The 14,066-nt window shown below is 31.6% G+C and overlaps 2 protein-coding genes across 2 annotated transcripts; both read right to left on the bottom strand.

Annotated features, from left to right (window-relative positions):
* Positions 1-1,542: 1,542 nt before the first annotated feature.
* LOC124897033 (EPIDERMAL PATTERNING FACTOR-like protein 4) lies at positions 1,543-3,030 on the bottom strand. The gene is made up of 2 exons (XM_047409171.1): positions 2,549-3,030; positions 1,543-1,895 (listed from the first exon to the last, which is right to left on the bottom strand). Exons 1-2 carry the CDS (start codon positions 2,694-2,696, stop codon positions 1,684-1,686), a joined length of 360 nt encoding a protein of 119 aa, XP_047265127.1. The 5' UTR covers positions 2,697-3,030; the 3' UTR covers positions 1,543-1,683.
* Positions 3,031-8,516: 5,486 nt separating this feature from the next.
* LOC124896603 lies at positions 8,517-8,960 on the bottom strand. Its single transcript, XM_047408189.1, has one exon. The coding sequence runs from the start codon at positions 8,958-8,960 to the stop codon at positions 8,517-8,519; it is 444 nt and encodes a 147-aa protein (XP_047264145.1).
* Positions 8,961-14,066: the final 5,106 nt, after the last annotated feature.

Here is a 14,066-nt window from a genome sequence, read left to right as displayed (position 1 = left end):
TCTTTCACATTTTCGTCTACGGTGGACGTTCAATATTTGGTTCGATATATTTTCAAAGTTTAAGTTTGATAATTTGATAATCGATATTTGAACCGTAGATATTATAGATCATATTTAAAAACATGGGTTTGATAATTTTGTAATTAATAAATTAAACTTTGATTCGATTTTTGATAATATCATATAGATGTTGGAGATGTGCAAATGTACGTTTAAACATTAAAGAGTATATTTAATAAAAGCCCTATTTAGTATTCCTTTGTTGTTTTTGACGAATATATTATGGAGGTCCAAGAGATTCTTTAGGATGACTAATACTATTGTCTGTTGGGTTGGTTAGACATATCGTATTATATATATATAATATTTGATATTCGGTAAATACCGAATACCAAACGGTATTAATATCTTGTACCAAACCCAATCCCGAATACCGAAATGTTGAATCTTACTCCCAAATACCATAACAAATACCGAGTTATTGAATACCAATTATCAAACTTTTTGATTCGATTCGGTAATTTAATTTTCGGTATTTTATGCATAGTCCTATTTTCGTCAAATACACATGTATTGAATTAATAGTTGCCACATTTCATTTCTCGAGGATTAAATGAATTAATCTGTAAAGATAAGCTGAATTAATGTAATTTAATATTCTATAATTGAAATTTCAATAGTACAAAATTATATATAAATATTTATTCTCATATTAATATAATAAAAAATATATCTTAAAATATAAAACACAAATTATGTAGTTAAAATTTTGAAAAATAATAAATAACAATTATTTTGAAACAAAAGAAGAAAACAATGTAGTATTTATTTTTAAATTCATTTTGAATACCTAAAAGATATCTTTCAATATTAATATACTTATCAAAAACTCTTTAGTCAAATAAACCACATCCACCCTAAAACATGACACATGTAGTAATAATAAAAATAAAAAAGACAGTGAAAGATATTTACAAGTGTTCCATGAGAACAAAGAGTGAACAACACATATCTGAAGTGAAATCTCAAAAAAAGGAAAATTATATTTCCAATGTTCTGTCATTCGCATGAAAAAGAGAAGAATCAGCTACAACTACACTACAAAATACTTCTTTCCATTTTTTTTCCTGTTAAGTAATCAGAGAAAAATAAAAACTTTACAAATTACACAAATGAAAAAGCACTAATTAGCTAATTATGGCGATTGGAGTCAATTTTTCTCTTAAAAAACAATTACCTAAATAAATCGAATTTTCAAATGTGATGCTACTTGTTATGCTATTTGTTGGCTTTTTAGTTAAAGATATGAATTGAGCAATGGAAGGAAATCAATGTCCTTGACAATTAAATTTGTATAAAATTGAATTACAAGACACATATTTTATGTGACATTTGCGCGGCAGTAACGCGAATTGCCACATAGATGCACGTAGGACATGTCTTACAAATTTAAATATATATTAAACAACTATAATGCGAGAAGAATAAATTTCTTAATAACATGCAAGTAAATTATAGGCTCGAAAAAGGTTCAAGTAGATAACACTAATTGGTGGGGCATTTCACTATTATAGGCAAGTGAAGAAAGAGAGTAGAATAATTGATTAATTGGTACAAAGTGAAAAAATTAATATACAAATACAAAGAGTAATCTACTACTTCTAGTAAGTATTTTTTTTTTGTCTAAGGCATGAAGAGATTGTTTCCACACTTGCACCTCCACGCTTCAGGGTAGTACTCTAGAGTAAAACTAAAACCGGGTTGAATTGAGATCCGAACCGGTTTACAAGGGGTACACCTTCCACATTTGGATCTGCAGGTGGGTGGTGATGAACCTAGTCCACTCAGTCTTCTCTCAGTCGCAACTCCTTCAATTCCCTCTGACTCACTACCAACTATGCTTAAGAAAAAAAAAACAACATAATTAACTCAGCGCAAATTCAAATTATACCAAACACGATGTAATCAAAAAGAAACAAAAGGTATCAACTACCCAAGTATTGTAGGCATGTTGTATACACATATATAATACTCTTCCTAAAATAAGAAAAACTACCCAATTTAACATAATATTATAAAATAATAGTGCATTCAAGTATCACCACCATTCATCTAACAAAAATAGTTTCACACAGTACAAGCTCCCGGTTAATCATAAATTTCGAAATTGAACATGAAACTTGAAAATTTGAATTTATGAAGCTGTAATTTTGAAACTTGAAATTGCGTAGACATGCATTTTACTTTTAAAAAAAAAACTGAAAGTTTGTGAATGGAAGTGAAATTTCTCGCACAATAACAACAACATCAATACATCGGGTATAAGCCGACATAGTAGGGTCCTGGGAAGAAAGAGTGTAATACAGACCTTACCTCTATCTAGAGATAGAGAGGTTGTTTCCCATTGAGTTGACCAGACGAAACACATATTTAAAGATAAATTTTTAAAATTCGATCCCAAAAGTTACGACTTAACACCAGGTTAAATTGAGGTGAAGTGAAATTAGTAAGACAGAAAAATAAGAGAGATGGTAACAAGTGGACTCACTGAGTGTTGTTGTGGGGTTTAGACGAAAAGCAGAAACAAGTGGAGTAAGCAAAAGGAAAGTTAAAGTAGCTATTTTAGCAAAAGAGAAGCAACAACTTGAGTAGTGTGTCTTTGTGTGTTGCAAATTATGGCGAAATATGCCGCCCATCGCCGAAATGAAGCAGCGCGCGCGCGCGGTAGGTATATAGCGTGTCTCTGTGTGTGTTGGCTAATTAATTGAGGTGCTAAGGGTATGGACTAGGGAGAGAGAGAGAGAGAGAGGGAGAGTTAATGTGGAATTAAAGAGGGTAGAGAAGAAAATGTGTATGGTTTCTTGAAGGAAATGTGTATGGTTTGAGTGGGGGAGGTGTGGGGGGGATTGGGATTCTATAATTGAATGAAATGAGAGGGGTGTAGAGGGTGGAAGGTGTCAGTCCAAGTCAAAGACACACCACCCTAATAAGTCTCAACCTTTTATTAAATGTTGATAGAGAGACAACTTCCCTCATGTTTGTTTGTCTATTAAAATTTGATTTTTCTTTATACTAGGGAGACATTTGTACTCGATCGGCTCCAATCGTTAGATTGTCCAACTCAGCTGCCAAGTCGTCACATAAGTTTAGTCAACGATTAGAAGGGTTTAAAAGATTGAATTTCATCGAGTTTAAGTATTTAATGAGTAAAATTGCAAATAAAAGGATTTAATTGACAATTCAAACCAAATACAAGGATCTCTCAAGTAATTGTTAATGAAAATAAATTATATTTATCTTTTATTTTATATTTTCAACAAACGTACCTCTCCAATCATTCTCTTGAGTTATATATATTCTTCACCCATTAAATAATTAATTTGATATCTAGTGTTACACGCTAATCTAGTGTCATCTCACGGCTGGAGTTCTGGAGAATAGGATATGAGCAAACGTTATTCCGATCTTAGTAGAATAAAAAGACTCTTTGTGATAGACCTCCAATTCAAAAGAAAAACTTCTGAAGATTTTTGAATTCATATTTCAAAAATACCAACTTCATCAAATTTTTGGATACACGTATATATTGTTGGGTTCGAAATCGAGAGGGCGTTATGCGGAAGCTATTACTTTTCAAACGATCGAGATAATAAATCTGATGACAAAAACATAATACTAAAAGGCATATTATTGATATGTTTTGGCCAAACGGCTTACATATTAAAAATAAAATTGAAAAACCTAAAACATATTGGAAGAAATCTCTCTCTAGACAAAGAATACATTGTGGATGTTACTGTGTTATGGTATGAGAAGGGAGAATCGTCTATTTATAGAGTTCCATTATATTTTCCTTTAAAAAAAAAGTAAAAGTGTTTATGGTTACTTTTATTTTTCTTACAAGGAAAAATAAAACTTAATTTTGGTAAGAAAATTAGGACAAAAACCATCACATATATATGTGTGTGTTAGTTTCTTTCTACCTAATTATAAAAAATACATACAAAATATATTTTACTAAATTATTCTTATTTATTGTATGCTTTTTGGAACTAAACCGTGTTAAAAATATATTTATGTAATTGTTATAGTTATATAGTTGAAAGAAAAAAGTTGAAAACAATTGTGAACTTTAGTATTAAATTCTTTTTGTGACAATCATTTTGAAAGAGCTAAAACAATACTTAAATTGAAACGACTAGAGTACAACATCAATTCATATATATAACACACATGATCCATGCTATAAGTAGAATAACTAAATTCCAATGCTAGCAAAAATTTATCGAAGTGAATTGTGGAATATATTTTTATTACAGGTTATTTTAAAGGAACAATAACTACAGATAGAAATGTTACTCAAAAGTTTGCAATGATGTGATCACACGAGCTTAGAAAATTCAATGTACGACATATTTATTCATATTTCATAGGCCTTGTTGATCTACAAGAAATTAGAATGTGTATGTTTTCCTCGACCACCACATTAATTAAAAGTCTACCATCAATCATGTGCTTCAAGAAAGAGAAAAATAAAAGCCCTTTAACTTTTAGCATTTTGGATGCAACCAATTCAAATTTCCTCTTCTAGCTATATACAAAAGAAAAGAAAAAGACATTTGATTTTATTTTTTTTTGAATTTTAAAATTCTTTAACTTAATATCCATTTATGTGTGGTGTTAAGTCTAGAAACAACGTTTAAATCGCAATGCCTTGATATTTTATCATTTTAAAAAATTGTCTTAAAAAAATGTCCTTATTACAGGTGTGGCATTATTTTTGATCCTGCATAACAAATCCTGTACATAAGGTATGAGTTATAACTCTTACTTATAAGACGTATACTAATGACATTTCAGCACAATACATTTGTATACTTAATCAGAAGTTTCGTCTTATAGACAAAAGTTAGAACTTAGATATTTTCCCTATAAGGTAGATGTTCTATATGTTGTCCATAAGGTAGGTTTTCTAACTCTTGTTCATAAGACATACATTCATAATATTTTAACATAGTAAATTTGCTCAATTAACTATGTTACTGAAGCAGTCAGATGATTGTAATTGAAAGAGCTGTTTTATTGAACTTCAAACTATCAGTATAAATAGAAGAGTAATACAATTGAAATAAAAAACTGGATTGCTAAAAGACTGCATAATGCCTAGAAAATAGGAATAACTAAACTAGGATAATGACTAAAAATAAACTGCTATCCTAAAAATCTGCTGAGGTCTTTTGACCCATTCCTAACAGCTACTGAACACAGTAATATCTCCTCCTGGATCAATAGCTGCAAATTTCCAGCTTTTCTCTAAGAAACTCGAACCTGCTAGCATGAAATAACATGGTAAAAATGTCCACTACTTGATTATCTTATTTCCAATAGAGTAAAACCACTTCACCGTTCCTCTGCACCTCCCTAAAAAAAATAAAACTTGATATTAAAGTGCTTGGTCCTTCTATGAAACACGGGATCTTTGGATATGGCTATGGAAGCTTGATTATCCACAAAGATCGCAGTGCTTTCTTCTTGCTCCAGCTGCAGATCAATCAAAATTTTCCCGAGCCATATTGCTTGATTAACAATAGCTACTGCTGCAATGAATTCTGCTTCAGCTGTTGACTGTGCTACTATTTCCTGTTTCTCTGAGCACCGTGAGAAACACACTGATCCAAAAGTGAAGCAATAACCGGAAGTACTTTTCATATCACCAGTTGAGCCGTCCCAATCACTATCAGAATATCCACAGAGTTTGAAGTTCTGACTTTTACCAAATTTGATGCCATTGACTAGAGTTCCTTTAAGATACCTAACCACTCTTTTGGCAGCTATCATGTGCAACTCACTTGCACTATTTAAAAATCTGGATAAAACACTCACAGGAAATAAAATGCCATGCCTTGTAGTCGTGAGATACATCAAGCATCCAATTAAGCTTCGATATGCTCCTTCATCAACTATCTCAGCTTCATCATCCTTTTTCAATTTTTTTTATTCATCGGAGTATTCACACTCTTGCATTCTTCCGTCCTAAGTTTTTTAAGAATCTCCTTCATGTATTTCTTTTGACAAATAAAGACATCATTTCGAGTTTGCTTGATCTCCATTCCCAGAAAATAAGTCATCTCGCCAAGATCAGTAATCTCAAAGACTTTCATAATCTCCTCCTTGAATTCTTCAATCAAAGTTATATTATTTCCTGTCACAAGTAAATCATCGACATATAGAGAAATAATAATAATGTTTGAGCCAACTTTCTTAAAATAAAGAGTGGATTACTTAAGCTATTTTCAAAGCCTAAGTCTAGCAAATGGTCATCCATTCGGCTATACGAAGCTCTAGGAGCTTGCTTTAGCCCGTATAAAGCTTTCTTTAATAGATAAACCATATCTTCATGTCCTGGTACACTAAACCCTTATGGCTGCTTAACAAAAATTTCTTTCTGCAGTACACCATTCAAGAAGGCAGACTTCATGTCCATTTGAAAAATCTTCCAACTTTTTTGTGTTGCTATAGCCAAAAGCATTCGAATTATATCCAATCTAGCTACTAGGACAAAAGTATCAGGAAAATCTACTCCCCAAACTTGTGCGTAGCCTTTCACCACCAATCTAGCTTTGTGCTTGTTTATCGAGCCGTCAGGATTGAACTACCACCAATCTAGCTTTGTGCTTGTTTATTGAGCCATCAGGATTGAACTTGGTTCGGAAAATCCATTTAACTCCAATCACTTTTCTATCTTGCGGTCTTTCTACTAGCTTACAAGTTTAGTTCTTTTCTATCATGGCCAACTCCTTCTTCATTGCATCTATCCATTTTTGATTAATTTTTGCTTCCTCGTATTCTGCAGGTTTAAAAACAGCAACATTGCATCTTTGGTAAATATCAGAGAGTGACCTTGTTTCCCTAATAGGTTGATCAACCACCGATTCATCATAATCAAGCTTTGAATCATCATATTTAACTCGAGAATCTTCATTCCAGTCCCATTGCTCATCTTCAAGAAATTGAACGTCTCCACTTACCACAATCTTGCCTGATTGAGGTTGAAAGATCCTATAAGCTTTAGAAATCGAACTGTAGCCAATAAAACCCCCCGGTTCGGTCTTCTCATCAAGCTTATTTCTTTTGACCTGCAGGACATAATAAAAACACATACATCCAAATGTTTTGAGATTTTTTACAGTAGGTTTAACACCATACCAAGCCTCAAAAGGAGTCTTCTTTTCCACTGCCCTTGTCGGCAGTCTATTCAGCAAGAAAACAGCTGTGTTCGCTGCTTCTGTCCAGAATTTCTTCGGCAGATTCTTCTCATGTAATAAGCACCTGGTCATCTCCATTATTGTTCTATTCTTTCTCTCACTCGCTCTATTTTGCTATGGAGAATACGAGACAGTGAGTTGGTGCTCTATTCCAGCTTCTTCACAAAAAGAATTGAACCTATCTGATATATATTCAGTTCCATTATCTGCTCTAATGACCTGAATCTTTCAGCCGCTTTGATTTTCTATCAAAGCTTTGAACTTCATGAAAATTCCAGCAACTCCAGACTTAAAACTTCATAAAACAAATCAAATACATTCTTATTATATTATCAATAAAGATAATATAGTACCTGCTTCCATTGAGCGATGGGGTTCTTTGTGGACCACAGAGATCGGTATAAATGAGCTGCAACTTCTCTGTATCTCTCAATGTGAAACTTTTAAATAAAAGCCTAATCTGTTTGCCTAGCAAACAAGCTCCACAACTTGAGAGATGCTCCTCCAAGTTTGGTAAACCACTTACCATTTTGCTTATTTGCATAAACAACAAAGCTTTGTGATGAAAATGCCCCAACCTTTTGTGTCACGTTTCAGCAACGGAGGATTGGCTTGTAAAAGCTATTTGTTCCTCCACCATTGGATTCAAGGAAAAACTTTCCTGCATTTTGATTCTAAACATTTCCTGACCGCTAGGATCACTGATTAGACACGCCTTGTTTTCAAATAATAATTTGAATCCATTTTTCAGCAGTTGTCCCACACTTACTAAATTTTGATCAAGTTCAGGAACAAATAAAATTTCATAAATAAATTTTGTACCTTTATAACTCTTAATTACTACAGTCCCTTTCTTGCCGCTGGGAGGTATTCTCCATTTCCGATCCTAACTCTTGATTTAACTGATTTGCCAAGCTCTCTAAAAAGCTTTTCATCACTGGTCATGTGGTTCGTACAACCACTATCACTAAGCTAGCTTTCACTTAAACTTTTGCTTGCGTAACAGGTAGCCACAAACAATTGCTCTTCTCGCTCTTGGTCTGCAATTTGTACTTCATTTTGTTGTTAGAAACGCTTCTCTTTGCAGATAATCTCGGCATGACCAAGTTTTTGATATTTTTGGCATTTCATATCAGGTTTTTCCAACATTTGAAGTGTGGATGATTTCTCCTCCCACAATGTTGACAAGGAGGATAAAATTGACTGGGTGGTAGAGTCGTGGAAACGCTTGTTTCTTCCATATTTTGGATCTTATTTGCCTTCTTTGTTGTTAGCGGTGGCAGTAGCATTTTTCTCAGATGTATCTTCTGAGTTTCCATAATTTCCCTTCTTTCCTTTTCCTTTATTCCCCCTGACAGCACTTGAATCAAGCTTCAACTTTACTTGCAAGGCTCTCTCGATAGATCCTTCTTGCCTCATCATCCTTCGTTGTTCTTGTGCCTGTAGAGCACTCAATAACTCTGTCAAGCTAAGGTTTGACAGATCTTTAGTATTCTCCAATGAAGCAATAGTTGCCTCATATCTCTCAAGTAAGGTTACAAGTATCTTTTGAACTATTCTATTGTCATTAAGTTCAGTTCCAAGTATCCTTACCTTATTCGCAATCAGAAGCAACCTGTCAGAATAATCCTTAATGGTTTTAAATTTCTTCATTCTCTGTATCTCGAATTTCCTGACCAAGTTCAGTACTTTCATTCCTCTGATTCTTTCATCTCCCTCGTACTCTTTCTTGAGGAAATTTCAAATTTCTTTGACTGATTTACATGTCATTACTCTACTGAAAATGATGGTAGAAACTGCAGCAAAGAGAAAGGATTTAGCTTTGGACTTTGTTGTTCTCCTCTCTTTGTGAGCTCTAATCTGAGCCATGGTTGAATTTTCTAGCAAAGGATGCACTTCATAGTCTTCCTCGACGGGCCACCCACAAATCGCAGGCCTCTAAATAAGCCTGCATTTTCACTACCCATGCTTGATAATTTTCTCCATCGAAAACTGACGGACCCATAGCAGAAAAAGAACCTGGATTCTCCATTGTTTGAATGGTGTTTTGCAGTCATAAATTTAGATAAACACTCAAAAAAAAAAAACACTCACAAGTCTCTCACAAGTCCCTTAAGAAGTAAGGCTCTTGAACTGAAGCAGTTAGATGATTGTAATTAAAAGAGTTGTTTTATTGAACTTCAAACTATCAGTATAAATAGAAGAGCAGTACAACTGAAATAGAAAACTGGACTGCTAAAAGAATGCATAATACCTAGAAAATAGGAACAACTAAACTAGAATAATGACTAAAAATAAATTGTTATTCTAAAAATCTGGTGAGGTCTTTTGACCCATTCCTAACAGGAATGGAAACACAGTAACAAACTATAAATTTTGCATTACATATAAATGTTAGAACTTATTTAATGAAGACAAAAATTCAAGATCAAGTACTTAGAGAGATAAAAAGTCAAGATTGAATATACATGAAACAAAAATTTAAGACCGCACATTTTGGAGACACTAGTCCTAGTTTCCTACTTTTTTGATACTGAGGTTGTACAATTTTCAAATGTTGGAAATCTTTTTTATTTCTCAATATTCCTTATGTGATAATGGAATGAAGAATCAAAAAAATTCAATCCCCTCTCTTACAATTTGGTGAAAATAACTGCTTTAAATTAAATGCATTGTATATATCACTGACCAAATTTACGTCATGTTAAGTTGACTATACTAAATGGAATACACACGTATGAATAGAATGAAAATAGTGATTTTGACTTAAAAACGAAGACGATTAAAATCACATTACTCAGAAAAGTAGTAAAAGAACAGATCTGTTTGGTGCAGTTAAGACAGAGGAGACATACTTTTGGCCTTCTACTATGTTCCTTTTCTATTATAAGAGATGTAGAAGTATAAAGTAGGTAATTAACTTGCTGAAAATTTGGTTTTGGTGGAAAATGATTTTGTGAAACAAGGGTTAGAGAGTCAAATTTTAAGACGATGACTCAGAATTATTTTTTTTGGCTGTTGTTGGAAAAAATGAAATCAAGAATGAAATATGTTTTTTCTAATATATACTAATAAGTATGAGTTGGAATCAAGAATGAAATATGATTTTCTGATATAATAAGTCTTACTATTAATTGAGTGACAAGTTGAAAAATGACACAATGAGTGTCAGGTTTTGAGGATGGCTTTCCTCTTTGTTTTTGTTTTTTTGACATGAAATTTTATGTAAATATGATGTGTAACGTACACAATAATGGGTCGTTTGGTAGAGTGTGTAAGAATAATGTAAAATATGGTATATTAGTAATGTTTGTGTTAGTTATATTTGTATTTTTCTTATGCAGTGTTTAGTTCGATGTATTAAAAAAATATGAATTACATAATTTAAAAAAAAAATCTTTTACATAATATACTCAATATATATGTTGGAAAGGATGCGAAAATTTTTTTGAGGGGTAATAGGGTCTTTAAGCATGTTAATGCATACATTAGATCCATTGCATTACTATTGTCATGGATTTTGAGGTGTTAATAATACACACCTCAATATACAATACAGTGTATAACTAATGTTTGCATTAGTAATACATAGGATAAAAAGGTACACCAAATAAGGTACTACTAATATACATTAAACTAATACATATATTAACATTCCAATATATTCTACCAAACGACCTCTTAGTGAGAAACATACTGAATTAGGTAGGTTAAAACATATGTAAATATGATGTGTAACGTTCAGAATAAGCGAGGAACATACTGAATTAGATAAGTAAAAACATATGTTTTGACCAAACTATGTATGGAAAAGAACTGACAAAATTGTGCCAACATTAGAAAATAGCATATGAGTACTCCTAGTAATACATTTTATTGGGCTCGAGTGCATATTCTTTTAAGGATAAATTACATAAAAACACAACCTTAAAAGGCATAAATATATAAAATTCTGTATCTTTTAAAATATTTCATAAAATTTCCTCTTGATACATATTAATTAAGAAAGTAACAGATTTGTATTTATTTTAGGAGAGTAAATAATGGGAGAGAATATCTTAAATATCTAAAAATAAAAAAATAAAAAAAATTCACCAGATTTTATTATTTACAATTTATAATTTCATTTAATTTTTTTTCCATCTCTATTAGTACTTTTTTCCTTAAAATTTTGAAAGATTTACTGTATGTTTCATGTTGGCAAGCATTCATATTCCTTTGAAAGATCTTCATACGGTAAAAGCTAAAAAATCTCATAATTTTCGGAGAAATCATGACAATGACGATATTCTTTTGAAAGATCTTCATACTGTAAAAGCTAATTTCGAAAAAATCATGACAATGATGATGACCACATGGTCCGCAAAATTAGCCATCGAATTTGGAGTTGATACATAAATTTTTAGTTAATGCACTTGATACATATATAATATTGTTAACTTCTCGATACATTTTCTAACTATAAACGGTGATACATATGAGTAATACATTTGTTGTCAGTATATTGGTGATAGATTTGAGTGAAATATTTGTTGTCAGAATACTAGTGATACATGTGTTAAATATTTTTTGATAGTGATTAATATTTTTTATTCATTTATAAATGTTTGATACATTTAACATATGTTTGCCATATGTAAACTATTTATTTTTGTGTGAGACTAAATTTTGAATGAGTATTGAGTAAGTTTACCAGATTGTATCATTGTGATATGTATCATTGTGATATATCTGGATTTATTAACCGCTCAGTTAAAAATGCATTACAATGCTATGTATCAAGGATAAAGATATGAATCACAAAGATTAAAATTTAGGATATTTTGTAATTTAACAAAGTTACAGTAAAAAGTATTACAACTCATTAAAAATTCAAAATTTATGTAAGCTATCACATTTTTAAGGCAGAGGATCAAATTAACATGAGTCAAGTAAAATGAATGATAAAGTAATGAGTATAAATTAAATTAAAAGTCAAATTAATTTCGAGAAACTTTTTATGAAAAGAATTTGGATGAGTATTTGGATGTCTCTTAATAAAGCATCTGTTTCGTTTCTAACACTTCAATAAAATTGGTCTTGATGATGTCTCTTAAACTCCAAAGATATTTTTATTTAAAAAAGGAAAAAGAGAAACCAAATTTAATCACAAAGAAATAAATTCTGAATTATAATATAAATTTTACTATTTAAATACAACATATATGTAGATAGTCTTTTGATGTATACAAGGAAAAGAAGATGACAAGGACTAGTTTTGTTTGGATCCATTTCTCTGGAAAAAAAGCCTGTTTTTTAGGACCCAAAATCAGACTGATTGATTGTGCCTGCCTTACTTACAATTAAGGTGGGCGTATGAGGAGTGTTTGGGGGGGAGGGGTTATGAAGGACTGTCCTTAATTCATTCATGCAACAGTAAATTTAGACCTTTGTTTTCCTCTCTTGGACCAAGAAATGGGGAAAAAAAATACAATGATGGATAGAGCTAAAATTCTTTTGATTTTTCATTTGGTGTACGGCATTTGAAGCTCAACTAAATTTGAATTTGCACTACAAAGTTTCACATTGGATGGTAAACAAAGATGAGTTCGTATTCTATTCAAATTCGAAATCTCTAATTAAGAAAGAAGGAATATTTATCGCTCCATCATAATCCTTATTAGTGGATAGAGGTAAAATTGATAGACCATAAGGAGCCTTTTGTTATGTGAGGTATAAGATACAATAATCTCGGAATAAAATTTAAAATTATTTTACTCTATATTTGATTTGAAATATTAGTTAGTCAAAATTATTTATTCCACCACTTATATTATAGTACGAACATAAGTTATTTCATATTATTAATGAAATAACTTATCCCGAAATAGCTAATCAATAACTTATTCTTAATAAAGGACCCGTACACTACAAGAAAATGTAGGGTTAACTAAGTAAAAAAAGTAGTAAAAGAAAGAAACCAAGAAAGGTAAAAATGAGGAAAAGAAAGGACAGCACCCGTGTGGTAGCTGAGATAAGTAATGTGGTGTAAATAGGGTGCTTGTCTCGTACGAGTCCAACATCTGAGCAAGGAAGCCACAGGGGTTCCCCACTTGGACCATGAGGAACCAAAGGGTGTGTAGGGACATTTCACCTAGGGATTTGTAAAAGTGGTTAACTTCAACTTTCTCCGTTTGATATTAATTGACTATTATGACTTTAACGCACCCATTAAATAAATATTAATTAGGGAGTTTAGTTATCACATTAGCTTTATTAATCATGCTTTGAAAATATAAATTTGAATAAATACACTTTATTTAGTTATTTAATATTAAGGATTGTATTGAAAGAATATAATAAAATTCTCTTAATTTCATAAAAAAGACAACTAAATTGAAACAAATAATTTTTAAAAAAGGATCAACTAAAATGAAACGGAGAGAGTACTCATTTAATAGTCTTGTCCTTTTTTTAATTTTGCACATAATGAAAGTTTTAGTTCATCAAATTGCTTTTTAATTAGGTTAGTCGAGAATAATTATACTATCTAAATATATTATAGAGCGTATGATTATATCATCTAAAAGTTTCATAATTTAATATGGTATTGAATCACCAGACATAAATCACTTTGCATGAACATCCAACAGAATCATCGATCGCAATGATTTGTTTTAATTAAACAGTCGGTTTCCCCTTATTGATACCAATTATGAGTTGGTTGTTCGGCGTACGAAAGAAGTGTTGGATTTGAAATCGAGAGGGCGTCATGCGGAAGCTATTAGTTGCAAACTATTGAGACGATAAATCAGACGAAAA

Source organism: Capsicum annuum, chromosome 3, assembly GCF_002878395.1.
Source record: "Capsicum annuum cultivar UCD-10X-F1 chromosome 3, UCD10Xv1.1, whole genome shotgun sequence".
In the NCBI taxonomy this organism is placed as follows: Eukaryota; Viridiplantae; Streptophyta; class Magnoliopsida; order Solanales; family Solanaceae; genus Capsicum; species Capsicum annuum.
This window is presented reverse-complemented; position numbering and strand designations above follow the sequence as displayed.